We start from the raw sequence: 27,932 nt of genomic DNA on the forward strand, positions 1-27,932 counted from the left end.
TAATTCAATAAGGCAAAAAATATTTTATGGAAGAAAGGTTATAAGTTCATTTTACTGCATCCTCCTACTTTGAAGATCATGATCAACATTGGAGAAAATAAATTTTTCAAAGACTTTGTCAAAGCACAAGATTTTGCTGAAGAATTGCCATCGAGAATTGATCAAGAAGATCCATGAATGAATGATTATTAACAAGACCTGTATACTATAGAGGGGATCAATTGTATTAAGGATAGTTAATTTTTAGAAGTACTTGAAATATCAGGGGGGTTGGAGAATATGCATGCTCTACCATAATCATGGGCACAAGTGTGGTGTGGACCACACCTCGTATAATAGAGGGGGGTATTGTTGCTAATCTATTTATTAACAACATTAGAGGGAGGGTTTACTTCTCTATCTTTCTTTTTTCTTTTCTGTTTTTGTACCTGGACGATGGAAGGGAGTACACTGCAATATGGCACAACGTAAATACTGGAAGAGGTATCAAGGTAAGGAAGATGGGAAAAGAAAAAAAAAGGAATGAATGGATAATAAATTAAATTTTCTAAGTTATAATGTGAATGGGTTAAATGGACCGATAAAAAGGAAGAGAATTTTAACACAGATGAAAAAATTGGAAGTGGATATAGCTTTCTTACAAGAAACACATCTAACGGAAAAAGAACATCAAAAGTTAAAGAGAGACTGGGTAGGAAGTATGGTAGCATCTTCTTTTAATTCAAAAGCAAGAGGGGTTGCTATCCTATTTAAGAAAACGCTACCAATTAAGATACAAAATATTGTAAGTGACCCAGTAGGTAGATTTATAATCGTACATTGTCAAATTTTCTCAGAATTGTGGACTTTAATGAATATATATGCACCAAATACAGATGATGAGAAGTTTATGCAGGATACTTTTCTAAATCTAGCGGAAGCACATGAAAATATATTGGTAGGGGGAGATTTTAACTTTTGTTTAGATCCAGAAATGGATAGATCATCAAGGACAATGACAAGGACAAGAGCAGCGAAGATAACATTGAACTGAAGGTCATCTCACCTACTGTCTCCTTTCTCTGTTCATTTATTTATTTACTTATTTATCTATTTATTAATTTCCCTATGTTCTCAAAATCTCTGTAAAGCGTCTTTGAGTATATGAAAAGCGCTATATAAATAAAATGTATTATTATTATTATTATTATTATTAATGGAAAATTTAAATTTAATAGATATTTGGAGGAAAAGCCATCCTAGGGAAAGAGACTATTCCTTCTATTCCAATAGACATGAGACATATTCTAGAATAGATCTATTTTTGATTTCAGCTCAATTAAGGGGAAGAATAATACAAATAGAATACAAGGCTAGATTGCTATCGGATCATTCACCATTGTTAATGAAAATTAAGATGCCAGATAAAGAACAGTCAGTATATAGATGGAGACTCAACTCTTTACTATTGAAAAGTCAAGACTTTTGCAATTTTATTCGAGGACAAATTCGATTATTTTTGGAAACAAATTTAAATTCAGTTAATGATAAATTCATTATATGGGATGCAATGAAGGCATATTTGAGAGGCCAAATTATAAGCTACTCATCTAAGATAAAGAAAGATTAAAGGAAGGAATCTGAAAGATTAGAAAAAGAAATCACCGTATTAGAAAAAGATTTACAGAATGCTTCTTCAGATACAAAAAAATACAACTTGGAAATAAAAAATTTCAGTACAATACTTTACATACTTATAGAATAGAAAAATTAATATTACGAACTAAACAAAGGTATTATGAATTAGGAGAAAGAACGAACAAGTCATGGCAACCGGCATGTAGGTATGTAGGTTAATTGGCTGGGTAAATGTAAAAAAAATTGTCCCTAGTGGGTGTAGGATAGTGTTAATGTACGGGGATCACTGGGCGGCACGGACTTGGTGGGCCGAAAAGGCCTGTTTCCGGCTGTATATATATGATATGATATGATATGACATGGCATGGCAAGGTATGGCAACTGAAAGAAGAACAAATATTAAGAACAATAAATTCAATTAGAACAGATCAAAATACTATTACTTATAAACCTAGAGAAATTAATGAGGTATTTAAGCAATTTTACACTAACCTGTATCATTCTGAATCTGAAAAGGATGAAATTAAGATAAATAATTTCTTATCTAAGATACAATTACCAACAATCTCTAATGAGGAGCAGATGGGACTAAACGCCTCCTTTACTTTGAGAGAAGTGGAGGAAGTACTACATTCTTTACCAAGTAATAAATCACCAGGGGAAGATCACAAAATTACTTTGTTTGCAGATGATGTCTTAATTTGTCTTACTAGACCATTGGAATCCTTAAGAAAATTATATTTCAGATTGGAAGAATACGGGAAAGTATCAGGATACAAAATTAATAAAGATAAAACTGAAATAATGCCTCTTTTTGAAGGCAATTATGACCAATGTGAAAGAGAAAGTCAGTTTAAATGGCAAAAAGAAGGCATCTTTTTAGGAGTTAAAGTAGATAATAAGTTAAATAATTTGTATAAATTAAATTATAAACCACTAATTAAAAAAATAGATGAGGACCTGAAGAAATGGATGAATCTTCCAATTACATTGATAGGGAGAGTGAACTGTATTAAGATGAATATTTTTCCGAGGATACAATATTTATTTTCAACACTGCCTATACCTTTGCCAAATAAATTTTTTCAAGAATTGAACAAAATTGTGAGGAATTTTCTTTGGAAAGGTAAAATGCCAAGAGTGTCTCTGGAAAAATTAACATGGAAATTTGAATTAGGTGGACTGCAATTACCAAATTTTAAAAATTATTATCTGGCAGCACAAATGAGTTTTATTTCATCCTTTTATCAAGAGGGTGGAAAGATAACATGGGTTAAAATTGAAATGGATAAAATAAAAGAGTTATGTCCAGAAGAATTTATATATAAATGGGAAGCGAAGCAATTAGTTAAGGATAAAGAGTCACCTTTGCTAAAACATTTAATTAATACATTGTTGAAAACAGTTAAAGTTAATGATAAAAGATTTTTTTTAACAGCTTAAACTCCATTAGTAAAAAATAGATTATTGCCGTTTGCTTGGAATAATCAAATACTACAAGTCTGGGAACAGAAGGGTATTAAAAATATAGGAGATTGCTATGAAGGATATAACTTTTTGACATTTTCTCAATTGAGAAATAAATATAAAATTCCAGGGAATAGTATTTTTTTCTATTATCAATTACAATATTTTTAAAGGGAAAAGTTAGGTAATTCAATGTCTCTATTTCAGATTAAAGGAATTGAATCCTTGATTCAGGGCAAGGGAATAGAAAAACTTATATCATCAATGTATAAATTATTACAAAAATCTAGTCCAAAGATAGGAATTCAAAAATCAAGACAAAGATGGGAAACAGATCTTAATATTATCATGGGTGAACCAAGTTGGGAAAGACTGTGTTTAGATAGTATGAAAAATACTATTAATGTGAGATATAGTTTAGTACAATATAATTTTTTACATCAACTATATTTAACCCCGAAAAAATTAAACAATTTAAAACCAAACTCATCTGAAATTTGTTTTAGATGCAACCAAGACGTGGGTACTTTTTTACACTCTACATGGGCATATCAGAAGGTAACTCCTTTTTGGAAAGACCTAAACAAATTTTTGGAACAATTGATGAATAAGATCATACCATTGGATTCAAGGTTGTTTTTATTGGGAGATACTAAAGAAATATTACCAAAGCTAATTTTAGATAAACATCAGGAAAGATTCCTCAAAATAGCAATAGCAGTAGCAAAAAAATGTGTAGCGGTCACTTGGAAAGATCAAAATGAAATAAGATTTGAAAGATGGTATACAGAAATGCGTAGTTGTATCCCATTAGAAAAAGCAACGTATAATCTGAGAAATGGATATGACTTATTCTTGAAAGTGTGGAACCCATTCATTTTAAAGCTAGGATTAAGAATTGGAAATATTTAAATTCAGGATTGTTTTGATACCTTTAATAAGAATTTGATACCTTTAATAAGAATTTAATAAGAAATTACCCGGAAGTGTCTCCTTCTGGACTCCAGGTTTCTTTCTTTCTCTCTTTCTTTTTTTTTCTCTTTTTCCTTCTTTTTAACTGGGGGGTGGGGGAAGGGGTGGGGGTGGGAGGGGATATAATACAGAACAATACATGTATAATCGAATTTATAATGTAGGTATTATTGGGTACTATGAAATGTAACATGTATGAGCTCTGTTAAAACTTAAATAAAATTTAAAAAATAAAAAATAAAAAAGAAGCGTCTCAACAGGATATGCGATTAATACTGTACATTGAAATTGCAACAGTATAGATTGGCATGGTGATCGGAATAGACGTAGTTGATCAAAGAGACCGTTTCCATGCAGGACAATGACGACACTATGAATAGACTAAATATTGTTAATTAAAATTGAACTGAACCGAAAGGGGACACAGCTGGGCCCACCATTATGCTGAGAGGAGACACGCTCGCCCAGTCCAAAGTATTGCCGTGCGCATATGTAGAACGGCACATTGGGGATCTGAGAGGAGCATTCTCACAAAGAGAATGTTGAGTATCAAAATTATACTGCTTGAGAGAGTGGTTGAAGCAGAGTCGCTGCAGTTTTACAGAAGTATCTAAGCGAGTAAATCAATCAACTGTGCCTACGCAGAAAGTGCAGTAATGTGTATACATCGGCCAAAGTGCTGGTGCTAATGGTTGGTGTCCGCCAGCACCATACTCTGCCCGCCAGCACCATACTGTCGTATCCTGTCAGATATTCGACACACAGGGTTATCAGATATTCGACCCGCCGAACAACCGCGCCGTGTCAAGAACCCGCGCCGTAGGTCCGACTCATATAGTCATCATAAGGTCACCAGGTCATAAGAGATATGATTGGAATTAGGCCGTTGACCCATCAAGTCTACTCCGCCAATCAATCATGGCTGATCTATCTGTCCCTACTCACACTATTCTTCTGTCCTCTCCCCAAAACCTCTGACATCTGTACTAATTAAGAATCTATCTGTCACTGACTTAATAATATCCACTGACTTGGCCCCACAGCCTTCTGTGGCAAATAATTCCATTGAGTCACCACCCTCTGACGAAATAAATTTCTCCTCATCTCCTTCCTAAAATAACACCCTGTAATTCTGAGACTATGATCTCTAGTCCTAGACTCTCCCAATAGTGGAAACATCCTCTCCACATCGACTCGATCCAAGCCTTTCACTATTCTGCATTGTTTCAATGAGGTCCCACTCATTTTTCAAAACACCAGCGAGTACAGTGCCAGTGCCGACAAACGCTCATCATGGGCTGTTTCGTCGCCCCCGCAGCACCCACAGTAGGCTGCAGAAAAGCTGGTCGACGAAGCCTGCATGGGCCGAATGGAGCCTCAACGGCCGCGGTGGGGCCTCGGCAGTGGTGAATTCTCGACGGCGGTGAGGCGACGGCGGCAGCAGCGGTGAAGCCTCTGCGGTATTGGTTCCTCGGCAGCGGTGAGGCATCGGCAGCCGCGAAACCTCGCGGCGATGGGGCCTCGGCGGCGGTGGTGAGGCCTCGCGACGATGGGGCCTCAGCGGTAGTGAAGCATCGTGTTGGCGGCGACGCCTCGCTGATCGGCGGTCGATGAGAACGTGTGCGGACTGCCGTGAGGGTGGTGGCGAAGGAAATGGAGGACCCGGCGTGGGGGGGGGGGGGCGCCGTGAGGGTGGGGGAGAACAGTGGTCATTGGGAAGCCGGAATGGGGAAAACAAACGAAGAGCCGGTGTACTTTGTAACTTTGTTAGTGCAGTAGGTGGCCGCTATTTGCGTACTTTGGCTATGCATGCAAAGAAATTCACTGTGCCTTGTCACAGGTGACAATAAAGTATTCCATTCCATTCCATATTGCCATATTGTCATGTGTCATGTGGACGAGATCATGATCTCCTTTATTGCACTGTTCTATTTGAAAAACTGAAGGGAAAGGTAGAAGTGGAATCTTGCTGCAAGTAAGAATCTGCTTTTTAAAAGACAAAGGATTTTAACAATCGGCCGAAAAAAGTTAGAGTCGCAGTTTCACAGTGCAAATTGTGGAGGCAGGGCATCAGAGTAGCAGGCGCACAATAGGCTTAGCTGGAGATTGTTTGCAGCAAATTAAAGGGAAGCCAGTCTAGCGGAGCGACCAGTTGGGAGGGAAATGAGCGGAAATGCCTTGAGGAGGAAAAGTGCATCTTGAGGCTTTGACTCGAGAAGGGATTAGGAGAGGGGAGCGGACCTGCAAGACCCAGAGCAACAGCAAGTAAAGGGTTGTGAGATACGCAAAGGAGACATGCGGGATCACGCGATGTGTTGCAGCTCCATGATGTGGGAGCTGGTGGACCCCTTGGTCAATCCTGGTGACCACATCTGCAGGGTTGAGTGAAGATCTAAAACTGAAGGTGGACGACCTGGAGTCTGAGCTTCAAACGCCGAGGCACATCAGGGCTGGGGAGAATTACCTGGACGCAATGTTTCTGGAGGTAGTTACGCCGGCTGGAGTAACAGCTTCCAACGTGGTCCGTGGTGACGGAAAGAGTGTGAGTGCTGGAGAGGCAGGCAGGAGACAGAGCTGAGGACTGAGTTGAAGGACTGTAGCAAGGATGAGCAACATGATCGGGGTTCTGGAGGCAATTCGAGAGGGAACAAGGAAGAAAAACGTAGTTGTCATTGGGGACATTGTGGTTGGAGGCGTTGACACTGTTCTCTGTAGCAAGGATCGAGAGTCCCGAAGGCTGTGTTGCCACGCTCGTGCCCGAGTTCAAGATATCTCGTCTGACCTGCAGAAGAACTTGGAGTGGGAGGGGAGAGATCCGATCTTTGTGGACTATGTTGGTACCATTGACCTAGGTAGAACGAGGGAAGAGGTTCAGCTAAAGGAATTTGAGCAGCTAGGTACCAAATTAAAAAGAAGAATTAAGAAGTTCATATTCTCTGGATTGCCACCCGAGCCGCGTGCAAATTGGCATAGGATTGGGAGGATTAGAGAGTTGATTGCGTGGCTCAAAGAATGGTGTGGAAGAAGTGATTTTTAATTTGTAGGACATTGGCACCAGTATTGGGAAAGGATGGACTGTTCCGACCGGAAGGACTGCATTGGAACCCGACTGCAACCTAGACTGTATAACCAGGGCTGTGGATGGAGCTTTAAACTAAATAGTTGTGGGGCAACAAATTGGAAGTGTAACGGTGGAGTTAAACGGAAAGAGAGCGCAGGAAATGTTACGGAAGTCTCCCGGATTAATGGGACGGCAAGTTCAAGAAGGGACAAGATAGTAAGGACGGGTAAAATCGGGACTGGTATAACAAGCGAGGTGAAACCGAATTAAAGGTGTTGCATTTGAATGCGCATATTATAAGAAACAAAGTGGATGAGCTTGTAGCACAGATCTACATTTGTGGGTATGATGTTGTGGGAATTATAGAGACATGGCGGCAACAGGATCGGAGCTGGAAGCTGAATATTTAGGGTTGTGCGTTATATGGGAAAGACGAAAACGTGGGCAGAGGGTGTGAGGTAGCTTTGATGGTTAGGAATGAGATTCCTTTCTTGGCAAGGAGCGATAGAGGATCGGAAGATGTACAGTCATTGTGGATAGAGGGTAAAAAGACCCTAATGGAGGTTATTTACAGGCCACGAAACAGTAGCCAGGATATAGCGTACAATTACACCAGGAGATAATAATTGGCCGGTAAAAAAGGCTTTTGTTTGTTGAAGGTGGTCATGGGAGTTTTCAATATACACGTAGACTGGGAAAATCATGTTGGTACTGGACCCCAAGAAAGGGAATTTGTAGTGTGCCTCCGAGATGGATTCTTAGAGCAGCTTGTTGTGGAGCCTACAAGGGAAGAGACAATTCAGGATTTAGTGTTATTTAATGAACCGGATTTGATCAGGGAACTCAAGATATAGGAACCATGAAGAAGTGGCGACCACTATATGAGAAGTTTTAATCTGCAATTTCAGAGGGAGGAGGTGAAATCGGGTGTGTCGGTCTTGCAGATGAGGAAAGGGCACTACAAAGGCACGAGTGAGGAGCTGACCAAACATGACTGTAAAGGGACCCTAGCGGGCATGACAGTGGAACAGCAATGGAAGGAATTGCTGGGAATAATCTGGAGGATGCAGGATCTTTTCATTCCAAAGAAGAAAGATTCTATGGGGTGAAAGAGATGACCGTGGCTGTCAAGGGAGGTCAAGGACACTATAAAAGTAAAAGTGAATGCGTATAACATAGCATAGAATAGTGGAAAGCCAGAGGATTGGGAAGATTTTAAAGAACAACAGAAGGCAACTAAAAAGGCAATACGGGGAGAAATGATGAAATTACGAAAGGAATTACAGAGGCAGTACATCGTTACCATGTACCATAGAAGGAGTCTCAGGAGCCGACAACATAGCTGATTTGTGGAGGCAATATTACTCTGAGCTATTCAATTGTATTAAAAGTGATCCCTACAAAGTGGGCAACATTGCCAACAGTGACAAAGTGGGAATCACAGCCAATAAGGTCTATCAAGCAATCACACAGCTAGCTGATAACAAAGCTAGCGGCTTAGATCAGATCGCTGCAGAGCACCTCAAACTTGCAAGCCCGAGGGTTGCTGCCCTTCTTGCAATCTGTTTTACTGGCCTTATGAATCATGGTCTGTTACCGGACTCCATGTTGTCCGTTACTCTGGTGCCTGTCATCAAGGACAAAGCGGGCAAGGTGGGGAGCTTGGATAATTACAGACCGATTGCTCTAGCCAGTGTGTTATCCAAAGTCCTGGAAAGAATTTTATTAGATAGATTATGTTTTTATTTGGGTACTATAGACAACCAGTTTGGCTTCAAGGCTAAGCATGGTACTGATTTATGTATCTATGCCCTGAAGGAAATGGTTGAAATGTATAGAAGGCAGAATTCCTCTGTGTTAATTGGTTTTATTGATGCCTCTAAAGCTTTTGATCGAGTCAACCATCATAAGCTGTTCCAAAAACTGAGTCAAAGAGGAATGCCTAACAGTATAATTAGGGTCCTGGCATATTGGTACGCCGACCAGAGCATGCAGGTCAAATGGGGTAATGCAATCTCTGTACCATTTGGTGTTGGTAATGGGGTTCGCCAGGGGGGGCTACTTTCACCAGCACTCTTTAATGTGTACATGAATGATTTATCTGACCAGCTTAGAGGCTGTAAAACAGGATGTATGATTGGTAACACCCTGGTAAACCATCTTATGTATGGCGATGATCTGGCGGTTTTTTCTCCTAGCAGTGCTGGGTTTCAGCAGATGTTGAATATATGCTCTGAGTATGGTGTCCAATTTGACGTGAAATACAATGCTAAAAAGAGCGTTGTCATGATTTGTAAAGTAAAAGGGGACAAAGATCTAGTCTTCCCATCATTTTACCTGTCAGGGCTGGTTCTATCTGTCTGCTGTAAAGCTAAGTATCTGGGACATGTCATCACAGATCAAATGTCTGATGATGAGGACATGTATAGACAGCGCCGCATGTTGTATGCACAAGCTAACATGTTGGTTAGGAAATTCCACTGGTGCTCAGGAAATGTCAAGATAAACCTGTTTAGAGCGTACTGTACTCCTCTTTACACTGCTCCTTTGTGGATAAAGTTTAATAAGTCAAGCATCCATAAACTTAAGGTTGCCTATAATGACTTCATGCGCATATTGCTTAGAAAGCCAAGGTGGTGCAGTGCAAGTGAACTGTTTTGTAGTGCAGGAGTCAATACGTTTCATGCCCTGTTGAGGAATCTCATGTTTAAATTTATATGCCGATTGAATGGTTCTCAGAATTCCATCATTGTGCTGCTGGTAAATCCTGGTTTCAGTGCCGTGAGATACCTGTCACCTATGTGGAAACATTGGTATTGTTGCCTTTTCTAATTTAATTTAATTTTATATGTATATACTGTGTACTGTATGTGTATTCTAATGGACCATGAGTCTGCTTAATAAATTTTAATAATAATAATAATAATATAAAAGAGGATTGCAGAAATTTCTTCAGTTATACAAAGAGTAAGAAAGAGGCAAGAGTGGGCGTTGGGCAGCTGAAGAATGATGCAGGAGAAGTGATAATGGGGAATAAAGTAATGGCAGGGGAGTTTTATGACTTTTTTGCAACAGTCTTCACAGTGGAAGACACCAGCAAAGTGCCTGAAATTCAAGAGAGTCAGGGAGTAGATGTTAATGAATGGTTCTTACAATGGAGTAGATGATTGGGATGCTGAATGGGCTGAAGGTGGATAATTCACTTGCACTGAATGGAATGCACCCCAGGGTTCTGAAAGAGGTGGCTTTAGAGATTGTGGAGGCATTGACAGTGATATTTCAAGAATCACTGGAGCCAGGAGTGGTCCCAGACGATCGGAAAATTGTCAACATTACCCCGCTACACAAGAAGGGAGCAAAGCAGAATAGAGGGAACTTTTGTCTGGCTAGTGTGACTAAAGTGGTTGGTAAGATTTTAGAGTCCACTATAAATGATGAGGTCACGGAGTACTGCGAAGTTCACGATAAAATAGGTCCAAGTCAGCAAGGCTTTGTGAAGGAGAGGTCTTGCGTCACACGTTTGCTTGAATTATTTGAAGAAGTAAATAGCAAGACAGACAAAGTAGAGTCAGAAGATGTTGCTGAAGCCTTTGATAAGATGCCGCACGTGAGTCTGCAAAAGAAGATGAGAGCCCACAGTATCAAAGGGCACATACCAGTATGGATAGCAGGTTGGCTGAATGGCAGAAGACAAAGAATTGCAATAAAGGGGACTTTTCTGATTGGCTTCCAGTGACCAGCGGTGTTCCGCAGGGGTCGGTGCTGGGGCCGCTACTCTTCACGTTGTATATTAATGATTTGGACGAGGGGATTGGGGGCTTTGCAGCCAAGTTTGTGGATTATACGAAAATAGGTGGAGGGGCAGGTTGTTTAGAGAAAGCAGGGATTCTACAGAAGGACTTGGGCAGGTGGAATATAGCGTGACAAAGTGTGGAGTCATGCATTTTGGTAGTGGGAATAAAGGCACAGATAATATTTTCTAAACGGGAGAGAATACAGAAATCGGAGGTGCAAAGGGACTTTGTAGTGTTAGTGCCGGATTCCCAAAAAGTTAATCTGCAAGTCGACTCAGTAGAAAGGAAAGCAAACTCATTTATTTCAAGAGGGCAGGTATACAGAAACAGTGATGTAATTTTTAAGCTCCAGAATGCGCTGATAAGGCCTTTGAAATAATGTGAGCAATTTTGGGCACCATATTTGAGGAAGGATGTGATGGCTCTGGAGAGGGTCTAAAGGAGGTTTACCAATGATCCCAGGAATGAGTAGGTTAACCCATCATGAGCGTTTGTCGGCACTGGGCCTGTACTGGTTGGATTTTAGAAGAATAACGGGGACCTCATGGAAACATAGAGAATAGTGAAAGGCTTGGGTAGAGTGGATGTGGAGAGGATGTTTCCACTGGTGGGAGAGTCCAGGACTAGACGTCATAGCCTCTAAATTAAAGAACGTTCTTTTAGGAAGGAGATGAGGACATTTTCATTAGTCAAAGGATGGTGAATCTGTGGAATTATTTGCCACAGAAGGCTGTGGAGGCCAAGTCAGTGGATATTTTTAAGGCAGAGACAGCGGGATTCTGGAATAGTTCAGGTGTTAGAGGTTTTGGGGGAAGGCAGGAGAGTGGGGTTAGGAGGGAGAGATTGATCAGCCATGAGTGAATGGCGGAGTAGACTTGATGGGCCGAATTGCTTAATTCTACTCCTGTCACTTATGGCTTATCTGAGGCTGCACCTGACCTGAGATTTTCTGCTCAGGTTTTCAAAGAATAGGCTCACCACATTGGTGTTCAGAATGTTTTGGTGTACGGGATAGATCACTTATCATATCATATCATATCATATCATATATATACAGCCGGAAACAGGCCTTTTCGGCCCTCCAAGTCCGTGCCGCCCAGTGATCCCCGTACATTAACACTATCCTACACCAACTAGGGACAATTTTTACATTTACCCGGCCAATTAACCTACATACATGTACACTTGTTTCAAACACCAGGATAATTAATGTACCAGGTGTCTTGGTATAGTCACTGTCAGGCCACTATGATGGAAGACAGTGTCCTTGCCCCATCCAGCCCTTCGTTTCATCCGCTGTCGTTTCATTGTCCTGGCGGCCTTAAGGCCAATATTGCGGGAATCAGTGATAGTTCCTGGGAACTTGGTTTAGGACCGAGTCCTTGCAGCAATGTTACTCATACCTCGTCCCGATGTTAGTTGACGTTTCATGTTGTGGGGAATGCTGCGCTGGGTGTTCTCGGAGACTGGGTAGCTTCTAGGGATCTACAAGGCCGCCGATGTAGCATCTCCTGGTCTTATCTGAGTGACAGTTTTTGTCCTGGTGCACTGGGCCGCGGGAATGAGTGAGAGGATCACAGTGTAACAGGACCGTGTGTGTCGCTGTGTGGCGCTGTTCTGGTGTCTGAGTGGTCAACTCGGATTTATGTCCGTTCCCGGCCAGTCTCACAAGGGCACTGCAGGGACAATCACCTTGGTGGAACTTGGTGCCGCAACGCATGGCGACACTTGTGTACCGTCTAGATTGTGTGCAAAACAACGTGTTTCACTGAACCTAGGTATCCAAGGTATATGTGACAGTAAAGTATATTTCTAGCTAAACGAGAGGAAGTCTGAGGTCATCCTATTCGGCCGCCTCCCCCCTCCCCCCCCTCCCCCCCCCCCCCCCATCTCCATCAAAACCACAACAGGCAGCCTTGGAAGCCTATCCATCCTAGTCAAACCGCATGTCAAAAACCTTGGCGTGATATTTGACTCCGCTTTTAAGTTTGACAAACAAGTCAACTCTGTGGTAAAGGGCAATTTCTTCCAGCTTCGAACTATAACTAAAATCAAACCATTCCTCCAATTTGAAGATCTAGAAAAAATCATCCACGCATTTATTTCCTCCCGCCTGGACTATTGCAACTCCATATACACTGGGATCAGCCAATCATCCCTGTCCCGCCTGCAATTGGTCCAAAACGCGGCAGCAAAACTCCTGACGGGTACCCGTAAAAGGGACAACATCACCCCGATTCTGGCCTCTCTCCACTGGCTCCCAGTACGGTACAGAATCGACTTCAAGCTCCTCCTATTTGCATACAAAGCCCTAAACGGGCTCCCCCCCCCCCCCCGCCCACCACCCCCATATCAAAAATCTTCTAACCCACCACTCTAACTCCAGGTCCTTCAGGTCGGCCAACTTGGGGCTACTGACAATCCCGCGGTCTAGGCTTAAGAGGCTTAAGCTCAGGGGTGACCGCGCTTTTGCGGTTGCAGCTCCCAGACTGTGGAACTGCATCCCACTCCCCATCAGAATTCCCCCCTCCATCGACACCTAAGTCCAGGCTCAAAACCTACATATATTCCCTACCGTTTGAGGCCCTCTGAGGGGACGCAGTTAACTGTTTATGTCTGTGTTGTTAGGTGTGTGTGCTATTGTATGTTTTTTTAGTACCTGCACTAATGTACACACTTTGGTCAACGTGGGTTGTGTTTAAATGTGCTAGACAAATAAAATTGACTTGACTTGACTATCAGTTACATATGGGCCAGGCCCAGTATGGATGGCAGCTGTCACTTCCACGCAATCAGAAGCTGTCAGAAAATGTGATGTGGCATTTAACAATACACTTCATAATTTGACCCCATGCATTGTTGCAACGCACTCCTCATGATCACATTTTCACAGTTGCTGCACCAGAATGAGTCCATTCCGTGTCGGTCATTTTTAGCCACAACACCTAGTGTGGCAGGACTAGCACCCGGACAGTAACGAGTCTGCTCCAAACAGTGAAGCAACGGGTTGGTCAGTTCGTCCTGCCCGATTTCTGCATAGACTCAGTACACTTTAGCCAATGTTCACTGCCATGTAAACCAAAGACTGCTTTCTGATGTTTGACGCGTCACTTTAAGTCAGTAATTCCCAAAGCAGTGCTAAACTGGGAGCAGCTGGCGTGACGTGTTTGTTCAGTGAGTGTCATTGACGTCGTTGGCCAGGAGACTGGTGCCCCTGGAGATTTCTCTCTGCTATAACAAGGGATGCCATCACTCTTTCGGCAACAGTCCTGGCGTGGTGTATCACAGAGGAGTCGTCACTCACCGAGAACATGGATATCTCAATACTTGATCAAATAATGTCGATTTACTATCCGATTCTGGCCGCGGTTGGTGTTCCCGGTGAGTGGTTACTCACAGGTACTTACCGTGTTTATCACTCTTTTATCTGACATCCGCGATGGCTGCGCTCCGTATTGACCGCTTGTCTCACTGTTGGACGATTCTGTGTATGGTATTTAGCGAACGGTGACGTTGATGTTAAAATAACCACGTATCTTCATTCAAGCGGTAGTCTCAGGCAAGATGGTCCTTTGTTAAGTTGACTCCAAAACGTCTAGCAGTGGATCTATGAACCTGCCGCCACTGTCCCGTCAGCAGTATCGTTGTGAATGCACAGTACATTCTGGTGTGTGGACTAATTAGATTAACAGACTGCTGATTCCAAGCTTTTGTGAAATGCATCTTGAAATAATCCAGTATAAGTGTTCAGGATAAGTGTTCAGATAATCCAGGAGCTGCCAGTTGTTACAGCACTGAGTGTAACTGTCCGGCTGCCAATTACATTCTTGCTTTTTCCGGGAATAAAAATCAGCCGTTGATGTTCCCGCCCGAGTGTGAGACCAGGGTTGTTGCTCTGCTGCCAGAGAAACGCTCCAGTTTCACTCCGCGCACTTTCTTTATTCACAGGCGGCGTGGAATATTTCCATATTTTGGAAATAATCCCCGCTGGCCTGGAGTGAATGCGAAAATGCTTGAAACCGCATGTCTGGGAGCATTTGTGGAAAGAGAAAGAGTTAAAGTTTCAAATCTAAGTTTCTTTCTCGGGAAGCCAGGAAGGGAACAAACACGTTGATCTGAGCGGCAGTGATGCTGGAAAGAACAACGGCTGGAGTGTAGCGAATGTAGGTTTTTGCTGAATAGATCATTGAACTACATTATCTGTGTAACTTGTTCCTAACCTTGTCGTTATGCATTTCGTGTGCGGTTTTACTGTTGGTGACGGTGTGAATTCGGGTGGATTTGTACAGTCCGGTCGAGTGGGACCTGCCCAGGATATTCCAGCATTTCCAGTTGTTGGCAATATTTTCTGATTTATCTCAGATTTGTAACATCCACAATTTATTCTTGACTTTCCCGCTGGCCCGTGGTTGTGATGCTCCGCTTTCTGGACAGGGGCCGCTATAGCTTCTCCCTGGCAACGTTGCTTGAGTTCGGTCGTTTCTGGGTTAATGACAGTTCAGGCAGTGGTCAAGAGAGATGGCGCCGTATTATTGGGTGGACTGAGTACATTTCAATTCTTATCTATGTTTTGTCCCAACCTGAGATCAGATCTGTATATTGCGGCGGGGGGCACGGGTGACGGCCCAGCCGCGGGTCTGTTTCTGTTCCTCGTTACCTGTTGCTCTGTGAGGGGAACCCCGCTGTTCCAGAACGGTCGCATCAACTGACTGCGGAGAAGTTGTGGAACCGTTGCCGCTGCGAGTGGTGACGTTGCTGCCAACGTGGTGTGCGGTGAGGATATCCGACTCTGTGATCATTCTCAGTGACCAAAGGCAGCATGTGGTCAATTTGAAAATAGTCTTTGAGCTGCCGGACACTGGGGCTGGGGTTGACGACTGCAGTGAGCTGCAGGAACGGCAATTTGATGGGATGTTGCGTTGTAACAGGTCCCCGCGGTCACTCATTGGTAGCTGAGAATTGTTGCTGATTCTTCTGCACGTCTCAGATTTCCCGACGTACTTACTGGCGTGTTACAATTTCGTAATTTAACCTTCGTTTTACTGAGAATGTGCGGTGTTGCAGCTCGTCTGAGATGTGTTGATTTTGGTTGTTGTACAGGCGTGTGCAGTCCCGACTTGTTTCCAACAAGTCATGACTGACTTCTGTGTCTGGTTCTGAATTTTCTTTTCCATAGTCGGTACAGTTATGTAGCTGGTAGCTCTGTGGCCTCACAGATCAAGCGAACGAGCTCCGATCTTGCACTGCTTTTTATGATGTCGACGCATTCTGTTCGTGAACGTATCTGTTTCCTCCATTTGCTCCGGTTTCCTTTCTCGACCCGGCATGTGCAGTTTGTTAGGTAATTCGCTGCTGTAAGTTACCTGTATGCCAGCAGAAGAATAGTAGTATTTGAGGTAAATTGTTGTTAATGTCGTTGAATTAAAACAGCATGATTCGAGGAAATGGTTGCTCGACTTTTGACACCTGATTCTGTGAGCCGAAGGACATGTATTTTATAAGCTTCTAACTCCATGCCGCATCCAGGTAAATTATTCTGCCAACCAGCTTGTGTGTCCAAAGGAAACCAGGGTGAAGAAAGCAGGCCAATCAGGCATTTAAAATAATATTTTTTTCGTATCTTTTCCCAGAGCTGCGATATTCTGTTTGACTGGCGTAAATCACCAGTCAGTTTCCAGTTTGAAGATTGCATGTAGGTTCTGTCAGCACACTGCACCTATGGTGCTTGGCGCTGCTGAGATGAGCGGGCAATTAGGAATGGTTGGATAGAGCGGAACAACTTGAATGGGAACCCGTTTTATTTGGCAGAGAGCAGGCATTTCCAGTACGATGCGAGGAGATGGATGGTGATAATAAATTGATTCAGACATCCCGAACGGTCCAGAACTGTCCGCAGAAAGTCTGGAAGATGAAAGACTTAACTTACATGTAAACCCTCGAATGTGTATTTGCAAGCATTGATCTAAACGATTATACACCCACGTTGCAAAGCCCGATTATTTGGCACAGAAACAATGAGCCAAATGGGCCGCATACACGTAGGAAGTTTTTTACGAATACGCTATTACTTTACTTGCTACTGGTTGATCGGAGAAATTCCGCTACAGATATGCATACCATTCCATGGCGGTCTCCAGGGAGATTACCCAATCTTCTGCACTCGGTACAAATCAGCATCAACATTCCCTTCTCCCCGAGCAACAGCTTCCTGAGTCTGCATTCACTAATAACTCGGGTGAAGCTGGAGTAAGCCTGGGGCTGAGGGTAAGCTCCTAGCAAGGATTATCTTTCGAACCCGATGGTGTACAAGCCCAAAGATCTTCGGAGGCGGCATAACAGGTACTGTCAGTATAAGAAGAATAACTGCAGATGCTGGTACAAATCGAAGGTATTTATTCACAATACAGGTACTGTCGATCAGTTGTCATTGAATGTGTATGTGACATTTTATTTTTCCTGCCGCACAAACAAACCAAGAGCAGAGTGGTTGGGGTACAGCTTTATACGATGTTCGCTAGCCCACATCTGCACTTCTGTGGGCACCTCTAGTCACCACACTGTAGGAAGAACTTAACTGCTAGGTCGAAGGTGGCGAGGAGATCCATGAGCATGTTTTCTGCGATGGCAAATTTTGTTATTGACGGGAGAGTCGATAGACTGAGTTTATTGTATTTTCTCGAAAAAGACACAGTGAAGATCCAACAATTGGACAAATTAAGGGGCATGGACAGGATGCGTGCAATGAAACATGTCCCAAACAAGAGGGAGCTATATCCAGAGGGCATTGGTTTAGATAAAATGTTTGAAATAATCTGATGTGGTATCTTCTCATTCAGATTCGGAATCTAGGACGCGCTACTAAAGAGTTTGACGGAGGCAGGGACACCAAAGACATCAAGAGGAACACTTGAAACTCCAAGGCATGGAGACTACGGGTTCTGTGGGTACATCCATGTCGGTTTGGCTGTGGTGGGTGTAATGGCTTGTTTCCGAGCTGTGGGAAGCTCTCCCTCTGGGGAAGGAACTGGAGAATGTGGTGGATGGAAGCGCTCAAAGTGTATTGAGGGAAAATGGGAATAGGGAGGTGGAGTGTGCGAGAACGGTGGAGACAGAGTGGAGAGCGTGGGTCGGGGTGTGGACTGCAGCGCGGGCATACACTGAATATGTTGTACATGGAACAATCAACGTGGTTTGTAGTTTCGGGACATCTGCTGTAATTCGACAGAACACGGCATTTGCTTCCAGGTCAGATCACCCATAGTCAACCCGCAAATTCCCTGATCAGCATGACATAAAACATTACAATGGAAATCCGCACGATAAGCCACCCGGGGTTGCTCACTCCCCACTGTTATCTATCCTGACGTGCAGTCTGTCCCTCCGCTGTCCACTCTACTCTAAACAGTCCGCACTGCACCTCCCCCCTGCACCTTCATACCGCCCGCGGCTTGCCCGGCCCAGACTCCACTGCCCCTTCACCCGGCCCAGTCCCCACTGTAACCTCAACCTGCCCAGCCCCACTGTCCCTTCACCCTGCCCAGTCCTCACTGCGCCATCACCCTGCCCAGTCCCCACTGCTCCATGCTGCCCAGTCCCCACTGTAAGCTAACCCTGCCCAGTCCCCATTGTAACTTCACGGTGCCCAATTTCCCCTCTGTAACTTCACCCTGCCCAGTCCCCACTGCAGCTTTCCCCTGCCCAGTCTCCACTGCTGCTTCACCCTGCCAATTCCTCATTGCACCTTCAGCCAGCCCAGCCCCTACTGTAACCTCACCCTGCCCAGTCCCCACTGCCCCTCAGCCCTGCCCAATCACAACCATACCTTCACCCTGCCCAGTCCCCACTGTAACCTCACCCTGCCCAGACTCCACTGCGCCTTCACCCTGCCAAGTCCCCACTGCCCCTCGACCCAGCCCAATCACAACAATACCTTCACCTTGCCCAGTTCCACTGCTCCGTAATCCTTCCCATCCCCCACTGCCCCTTCACCCTGCCCAGTCCCCACTGTAACCTCACCCTGCCCAGTCCCCACTGTAACCTCGCCCTTCCCATTCCCCACTGCCCCTTCACCCTTCCCCTGCCCCACTCTCACCTTTACCCTGCCCAGTCACCACTGCAGCTTCGCTATGCAGATTGTTTACTGCATATCTGTGGCACATAAAGTTGGGGATTGACCTTGAAGTGATGCCTTTCTTTTATGTAGAATGTATGCACGGATCTGCAGGATGGTCATTCTGATATCGGTGTTGGCAAAGTTGCCAAAGTTTAGTGCTATATTACTCATCGGAATTTGGAAAGGTAAACACTGATTATAAATAGGGAGCGTGACTTTGTTCCTGAGAAACTGTGTCTCAAGAATATGATTTTACTTTTCAAATAAATAACCAAGGGAATTAACTTGGGCATGATGGCTGATGTGTACTTTAGCCGTGGCTTTCACAGGGTCCCGCATGGTAGACCGACCTGGAAGGTTAGCGCACACATGATCCAGTTGGGAAGAATTAGATACAAAGATGTTCCAGTGGTAGGAGACAGGAAATGATTTAAAACAAAATATAAGACATAGAACTGTCCATCACAAAACAGGCCATTCAGTCCACAATGTCCGTGATGCCAAGGCCAACTCCTATCAGCCTGAGCACAACCCATATCCCTCTATTCTCTGCAAATCTATTGGCGTATCCAAAAGTCTCTGAAATACCACTATCCGTCCTGGCCCAAACACCAACCAAAGCCCCCACCCTGGCAGCGTCCGGGCACTGAACCCTTAAGCTTTGCCCTTCACACCTTAAATCTCTTCCCTCTAGTATTTGGTTTTCCTATCCTGGAAACAAGGTTGCTATTTTCTATACTTCTGTTAGGTCGCCCCGCATCCTCCAGCATTTCAGAAACAAACAATCCAATTCTCCCTGTAGCCAATACCCCCTAATCCAGGCATCATTCTCGTAAACCCTTGCACCCTCTCCAAGCCATCACATCCTTCCTGCAATGTGGCGACCAGAACTCAAGAACGGGGTAGAGATGTCTTTGAAGATTGCTTTAAAATTAGTCGAAACTTTGCAGGACTGGAAACTGTTGGACAATTTCAAATTGAACTGTTATTGCCCCAGTTACAGACTCTGATCTTCACAAATTGTGGCGATTGTGTTTTTCGACCCAATATTTGAACCTTTTGGTAGGTGCATGGATAGGAAGGGTTTAGAAGGATCAAGACCAAACATGCGCAGGCGGAACAAGAATAGATGAGGCATGGGCACGCTGGGCCGAAGAGCCTGTTCACACGCGGAAGGACTCTATCTCTATCTGTGCATTGTGCTCCAATAACGACATTTATCTTTCGGAAAGGAGGACAAACGGTCTATCTAGATTTGCCATTCCCAAAGAGGAACACTGTCAGCCTCTCGGCTACCTTCTGATTTACTTTGAGCCTGCAGATTATTCTCCCACACTGATCCGCGCACCGCCACTGGCACACTTGTCATCTGCATTGCGAAGTCAATTAGAGCACGCAGCTAAGATACGGAATGATCTCTCGATTGGATCAGGTAACTGGTGCTACGAGGGAAAGCATCCGGTCACGCGGGAACCGACGGAAAGCCCGAGTCAGAGGAGAGGATCCAACCCGGATCCCGAGAGCTGTGCGGGCCACGTATCTTTTCATTATCTGTCTGCTGATATGTCTTATAATTTAATTTATTCTGTAAACTCAGTAGTAAATGTCACTCGGAAATCCTTTCAGTTCAGAGTATTGTTCGTGAACGCCAGATAACATCATTCGTTCGTTCTTTTGCAGTTAACTTGGTGGCGATTGTGATCCTGTCCCGTGGAAAGTGCGGTCTCTCCAAATGCATCACTCGCTACCTGGTGGCAATGGCAGCGGCCGACCTCATGGTCCTCATCATTGATGTCATAATAGGGACCATTGTTATGATGTATTTCCCGCTGTCGTTCTTCACCATCACCCCCGTGTGCTCCATCACCTGCGCCCTGGCCACCGCAGCCACAACAATCTCTGTCTGGTTCACCGTGGGTTTCACGTTTGATCGGTTTGTGGCCATTTGTTGCCAGAAGCTCAAAATAAAATATTGCACCGAGCGAACGGCAAGTGGTGTTATCGGAACGGTAATCGCTTTGAGCTGTTTAATCAGTGCACCGTGGTATTTTACGGTCGAGTCAGTATATATCAGCGACAATAAACCCAGATGGTGCGCCTTGAAACAGTCTTTCTTAACCTCACCTTCATGGACTGCGTTTGAGTTCTTTTACTTTACGGTAACTCCTTGTCTCCCGTTCGTTTTGCTTTTGTTGGTCAATTCTCTGACCGCCAGGTACATTCTAGTCTCTGGTAGAGTCCGCAGATTGCTCCGGGGCCGCAACAGTGGAGAGAATGGCAAAGACCCGGAGATGGATAACCGGAGGAAGTCCATCGTTTTACTCTTCAGCATATCAGGCAGTTTCATCGCGTTGTGGAGCACAATGCTTGTTTATGTTGTGTATGAGCGCGCTTTGGGCGCTGAGTACTTCGCAGACAGTGATCTTCTAAAAATTTCGTTTATGTTCCAGGTTCTGAGTACCTGCACCAACACGTGTATTTATGTCCTGACCCAGAGAAAGTTCCGAGAGGAGCTGAAGAATGTGCTTAAATACCCCGTGAATTTCATTGTGAAATTAATCATATCATTGAAACATTAGTATTCCCAATCTAGTTATAAATATAGCAGAACATTGAACAGATGTACGCATCTTAAACCGACGTTTCCAGGAGGTATCCGGGTGTGCGAATTATGTAACTCAGTAGCTGCCATTTACAACCAATAAATCAGCATCTACAACTCCTTTCTACACAATATAATCTCAATGTTGTCCAAGTGCAGCAATACTGGATATTGTAAGTCACGGGATAACTGCGCACAGTCACATCACCTTGTGCGCGAATCACACAGGAAACAGGTTGTTCATAGTGACCGGGAATAAACTATTCTGATCACTTCTGATAACTGTCTCCTTGTCGCTGGGTGTCCGATGGGTGGGTGGAATGGTGCTGGGGACCGGGTTCTCAAAGGGAATATAAAATGTTGGTGTCCCCTGGAGCGTCTGAATATATGAGAATAATTAGAATATATGGATGCTAATAATGAGAATTTGTAAGGACACGGGTGACACAACCTAATCGCTGCTGAGGTCACCCTTCTCTCAGGGGAGGACGCAGTGGTGATCGGCTCTCCCTCGGGTGTGGGAAACAACGATTCCTCATTCCGCAACGTTCGGCGACGTTGAGATTGATCTGTGTGGAGAATCTGTGAGTTGTGAAATGATCGTTTCAAGATTACCCCCTGCGGTACCGGTGAACAAACTGGCCCCGTGACTGGCGACAATGCCCCGAATGCATTGAGCAACCCCCCCTCCCACCCCCACCCGCAACCCGAGGGGATGATGACGCGGCCCACCTAAAATGTGAGATAGAATAATGTCAAGATGCCCTTGTAGTGTATTTGACTTGTATTATCCATCTGTTGATAAAGTTGACACGAACAAAATTAATGTTATGACTAATGAAATAATTGGTTCCCATGTATTAGATAGCATATTTCCGGAAAGTTGTATCTAACAAAAAACAAAAGTTGTTTACTGCACAGTATAACTGTCGGCTAATTCTGCTGTGAAGCCAGAGAACTGGTAGGCAGTTTCCTGCCGCCATCTCTCCGTGATATCGTACAATAAAGTCTAGTAGAAAACCTGCAAAGTCTCCGATTTTCATTTTCCTTTAATTCCCTCAAAATTAATTTCTTCCACGGAATTTGGCGTAGACGGTAGGATCCCAATGATAACGGGATTCGAACGAACACACAAGTTGGAAATAAAAGGGAAGGATAAAACAGTCCCAATCGAAAGGGGGTGGGCTTCCCAGAGAGGAGGGAGAGCCCCCGGGAACCTAGCTTGTCTGGCCAGTGACTCACGCTGAGCCAAGAGGTGATGCCGAAAAAGCAGAGAAGATTAATTTACTCACGCTAGGCGTAGAAGTTAAATTGAAGCAGGTGCCGTAAAGCGCACTACAAAAATTGAAAAGTGACTTTGAGTTTTGCGGTCGGAGTCAAACCAGTGCGCGCAAACTGTGAATACTATACTATGACAAGTTGTCCGCGGAACCCTAACTTCTGATTTATAGACTTGTGAAAATAATATGGGAAGCAATAGTAGTCGGTCGGAGAAATCTGATCCTACTGATAGAGGGAGGCCTGAGGAAAAGAAACAGGTGGTCCAGGAGGGAAAGATGCAGATAAGAGAGAACATTGCCAAGGTGATAACAAAGACCATAAGACACCGGGAAAAGGTAGGAGATCCCATTGTTCCACCGGGATCGCCAGCAGATGTGGTCATAACAAAAAACAGAGATGACCAATGTGTGGTAATTTTTTGTGGTAATCCAGCTGATCGATCAAATGGAGATTGGCGGGATGGGGGAAGCTATAAGCTATCTCTGTCCTACTCATTTCTAAAAAAGAAATGGTTTGTCGAGATGGGAGCACAATTAATATTTGCAGTGATAGTGTTATTAGTTATATTTGGAGTGCTGTGTATAACTTTAAAATTGATGGAAATAAAAGGAAATGGGCGGAGATGGAGAAAAGACACCAGCCCCTGGAGGAGGGAAAATGTGTTAAGCAGAAAGAGGGAAATGAGGGACCTGTGCCTATAATACCAAAGCAAGTGGCAGCAATATACCCCCGACTCCCTGTGGAGAAGACACCCCCAGTAGAGGATGATTTTGATGATCTGTTGATGATGGCGGCTGCATTTCGCCCGCGACAACCTCCATATAACCCGGCGTATATCGAAGGAGAACAGGCCGCTGCCCCCTCAGGTGCTGAGGCTCTATTTCTACCTTTGGCGTCTCGGGTGGATCAGTCCACCGGTAAAGGAGCCACAGCTCCTCAGGCAGGTCTGGCAGAAGCAGATAGTACCTCTGAGAGGGACCTGATGCACGATCTTGGAGATATCAAAAAAGATATCATGAAGGATGAGCAAACAAAGCTCCAGATGATGAATGTTGAGGAAGAGTCTAAGTCCGAGTCATTGATGCAGTCCCGTCCCCCCCCCGTACTATGGTAGGAGAAGTCCCCGTGTTGAAACCCTGTACCGCAGCTGAAGTTAGAGCCATGGTTGCCGAAGCTCCAGATCCCTTAAGAAAGCCCAATTCATTTCTTAATTGGTTAATCCAGAATGGCAAAATAAGCCATGGGATAATGTGATAACAGCGCTTGTGAACATGGAGAGGGAATGGCTGTTTGCCCAAGCGAGAGAACCGAAACCAAACCATCGGGCCAGTATTACACGGGGAGAGGGGGCTGGGGAAGAGGAGGAAGTTGTAGAGGTAGGGGCCGAGGAAGGAGATAATGGCAAATAAAAGATACAACACGAGGCAAATGCTGGAGATGTGGTAAAACGGGGCATTGGGCTCGAGATTGCAGACGTTCCCCGCAGCAACAGGGAATGGATCCAGGCCCTGCCCCCTTCTCATTCAGTAACCCCTTCCTATCCGGTAATCCTAATCCATCACCACAGGGATGCTATGGATGTAAGGCGGTACAGGTGGCTGTGATCAGATTGTCTAAATCAGAAGAAGATCCCATAGCTGCAGGTAAGATAGGTGACTGCCATTTAGACCTTCTGGTCGATACCGGAGACACAATGTCCTCTGTGCCCCCCTTCGTGGACATCCCCGTCAGTCAGTCAAATAGTAATACTATTGGGGTGGCCTGTGTCCCCATGATAGAACAATTATCAGAACCCACTCGTGTGCAGGTAAATGGCAAGCCACTTACTGACACTTTTATAATCTCTAGAGCAGCGCCACTCCCGTTATTGGGAAGACAAGTTCTGCAAACTGGGAGCAGTCTTACACTGTACTGCAGACGGCATGTTTATGGAACACCCTCAAATGCATACACATCAATTGCTAAATTTAATTAAGGAGGAAGAACAAGGGTAAAATATGCCCATCCGATATCGTTGCCAATTGAGTAGCAATCCGTACAGTCAATTGGTTAATCAAATCCATTGTGCTTTGCAAAGAGTGCAGGATTTAACAGGCCGGTATTTACAGTATCTTGTCGAAACCAGCCAAGAACATAAGCGAACACATTGCACTGCATTATACACGCGCCTCGCTAATGCCGGGTACCAGGAAATAGTCTCCCCCTGGTTGAATAAACTCGAACAATTAGCGGTCACCCCTTATTTGTTTTTTGGGGTCCCGGGATTAGTAATAATGGTCCACTTCTCTCAAAACCAAAGGGATCGATTGGAGATGGGAGACACTTCTGAGTCACACCTGACCTCCAGCAACAGCGAAGGAAATAGGAGAAGTGATTTTAAAAAAAGGCTGAAGGACAAACAGACAATTCATGTTTTAAAGTTACCAATGGCAAAAGGAGAGGTCCAGATTGACTTCTTTAATGACACAGAAGGAAAGATCACATGGGTCAGAAAGGAACGGGACACTATTTTTGAAAAGCAACAGCCGCCAACTGAGGATCCGTCAAGGTTCCCAATGGCTCTGGTCCAAGTACCCTCTGAACTATGGGCAAAGCATAAGAATCATGTGGGGCGAGTGCGTTCAGCCCCTGAACATAAAGTGACTTTAAAAAAGGGTATCACAAAATGCTGGAGTAACTCAGCGGGTCAGGCATCATCTCAGGAGAGAGAAAATAGGTGACATTTCGGGTTGAGATCCTTCTTCAGATTCATGTCTGGGGAGGGGGCGGGGCAAAGAAAGGGTGTAGTTGGAGGCAGGAAGACAGCGGGAGAGCTGGGAAGGGGAGGGGAAAGAGAGGGACAGAGGAGCTATCTAAAGTTAGAGAAATCAATGTTCATACCGCTTTAAAAAGGGTGCTGCCTTGCCATGTTTAAAACAGCACCGACTGACCCCGGAGACTTAAGAAGGGATAGCTATAGTCATCATTTCTTTATTACAACAAGAAGTATTAGTGAAAACGCAAAGTCCGTGTAATACTTCCATTCTGCCAACCAAGGCCTGAGAGCTATTAACAGAATGGTGATCCATATTGCTCCTTTAATACCTGACACCAATATTATTCTGTCATCTATACCGGCGGAAGCCGACACCTTTACAGTAATTGACCTATGTTTGTCCTTTTTCTCCATACCCCTGCATAAAGACAACCAGTTCCTGTTTGCTTTTACCTACAAAGATCAACAATACACATGGACTAGGCTACCCCAGGGGTATACTGAAAGCCTGGCCGTATATGCAGCAGCGGTGAAAAATAGTCTTGAGGAATGTCAATTAGCAGCAAGGTCTACTTTGATCCAGTATGTCAATTACCTTTTGGTCGCCTCTGTGACAGGTCCTGATTGTAAAGAAGACTCAATTAAATTGCTGCAACATTTAGAAGAAAGAGGGCATAAATTATCCCAGGAAAAATTACAGTTCTGTCAGCCGAGACTACAGTATCTGGGATTCCAGCTGCAGGAAGGCAGAAGGAGATTTGGAAAAGACAGAATAAAGGCAATAGAGAACTTCCCGGTCCCAAAGACAAAGAAGGACATTCTCCCTTCTTTGGCATGGTGGGTTACTGCAGACAATGGATCCATGACTACAGGGAACTAGATACAGCATTACGTTCAGCCACCTTGCAGACTGAGCCCTCCAGAGTAATATGGACTGCAGAAAGAGACCAGGCGTTTAGAAATCTAAAGAACGCTATGGTTTACTATCTATCTAATCTACAGAACGCTATGGCCTTGGGATTGCCAAATTATAAAAAGCCCTTTCAACTTTATGTAAATGAATCAAAGTGGTTTGTGACTGGGGTCCTGATTCAAGAACATGGAGGGGGAAAACGACGGGTAGCCTATTATTCCATGGCGTTACCAGCTGCAGTAAATGTCATGCCAGCCTGCTCGAGAGCTGTAGTGGCAACGGCTATGATAGAAAACACAATCCCCATCGTTCTTGATCACCCGTGTGTAGTGACTGTTCCTCATGCCATGATGTTATTATTGAACTCTGCAGCCAAACAACATTTCACAGCCGCTAGAAGAACAGGATATGAAGTTATCCGTTTATCACACCCCAACTATACTTATCAGCAATCAACTGCTATAAATCCAGCTACCTTTGTACCACTGCCAGAAGAAGGATGTGACCATAATTGTCCATTGCTTGTAGAAGCCACTGCCACTCTCCGGCTGGACTTACAGAGTCATCCGATTGATAATCCTGACCTGGTCCTATTTACTGATGGCTCTTCACACCGACCTAGCGATCCCAGATTATTAGCAGGATATGCGGTGGTCACACCACACCAAGTGCTGGAGGCATATGCTTCACCATCCGGAACGTCTGCTCAGGCACCTGAGCTGTATGCCCTGACTCGTGCCTGCATATTGGCAAAAGATAAAAGTGCTGATATCTACACCGATTCTCGCTATGCGTTTGGGGTTGTACAAAACTTTGGGCAGTTATGGAAAAATAGAGGATTCATTACATTAACAAGAAAGACTATTAAGCATGATAAACAGGTCTTAAATTTATGGGATTCTATTCAATTGCCATGGCAGATTTCATTTATTAAATGCGAGGCTCATACATCATCGGATGATGATGCATCAAAGGGAAACAGGTCAGCTGATTATGTAGCCAGATTGCCCTCAGGCAAACCCCACAATTATAAGCGGCTAAAAGTAACTCTGCAGCACAAAGGATGCTCCCGGTTAGCATTGATGAAACCCAGTTACAGGATGCCCAGAGCCTAGCATCATTCCAGGAAAAGAATTCCTGGAGCAAAGCAGGGTGTTATCAAGACCCCATTGTCTGGGTCTACCCTGATGGTCGTGTAGTTTGCCCCAGGAGCATATTTTTGCCCCTGTCTCGCCTAGCCCATGGACGGGCTCACATGGGAAAAGGGGGGATGGCATACGCATTGTCCCAACAATGGTATGTACCTTGGATAACAATCATAATTGATAAAGTTTCAAGAACATGCCTGGTGTATCAA

General features: G+C 44.3%; 1 protein-coding gene across 1 annotated transcript; it reads left to right on the forward strand.

The window, feature by feature from the left end:
* Positions 1 to 20,781: 20,781 nt before the first annotated feature.
* On the forward strand, positions 20,782 to 21,603 carry LOC144590943 (uncharacterized). The gene has a single exon (XM_078395301.1). It carries the CDS (start codon positions 20,782 to 20,784, stop codon positions 21,601 to 21,603), a length of 822 nt encoding a protein of 273 aa, XP_078251427.1.
* The last annotated feature ends 6,329 nt before the right edge of the window (positions 21,604 to 27,932 follow it).

This window comes from Rhinoraja longicauda, unplaced genomic scaffold, assembly GCF_053455715.1.
Source record: "Rhinoraja longicauda isolate Sanriku21f unplaced genomic scaffold, sRhiLon1.1 Scf000415, whole genome shotgun sequence".
Taxonomy (NCBI): Eukaryota; Metazoa; Chordata; class Chondrichthyes; order Rajiformes; family Arhynchobatidae; genus Rhinoraja; species Rhinoraja longicauda.

Coding starts and splice junctions, on each gene's coding strand:
- LOC144590943 (XM_078395301.1), top strand. CDS start 20,782: ATGGCAGCGGCCGACCTCATGGTCCTCATCATTGATGTCATAATAGGG.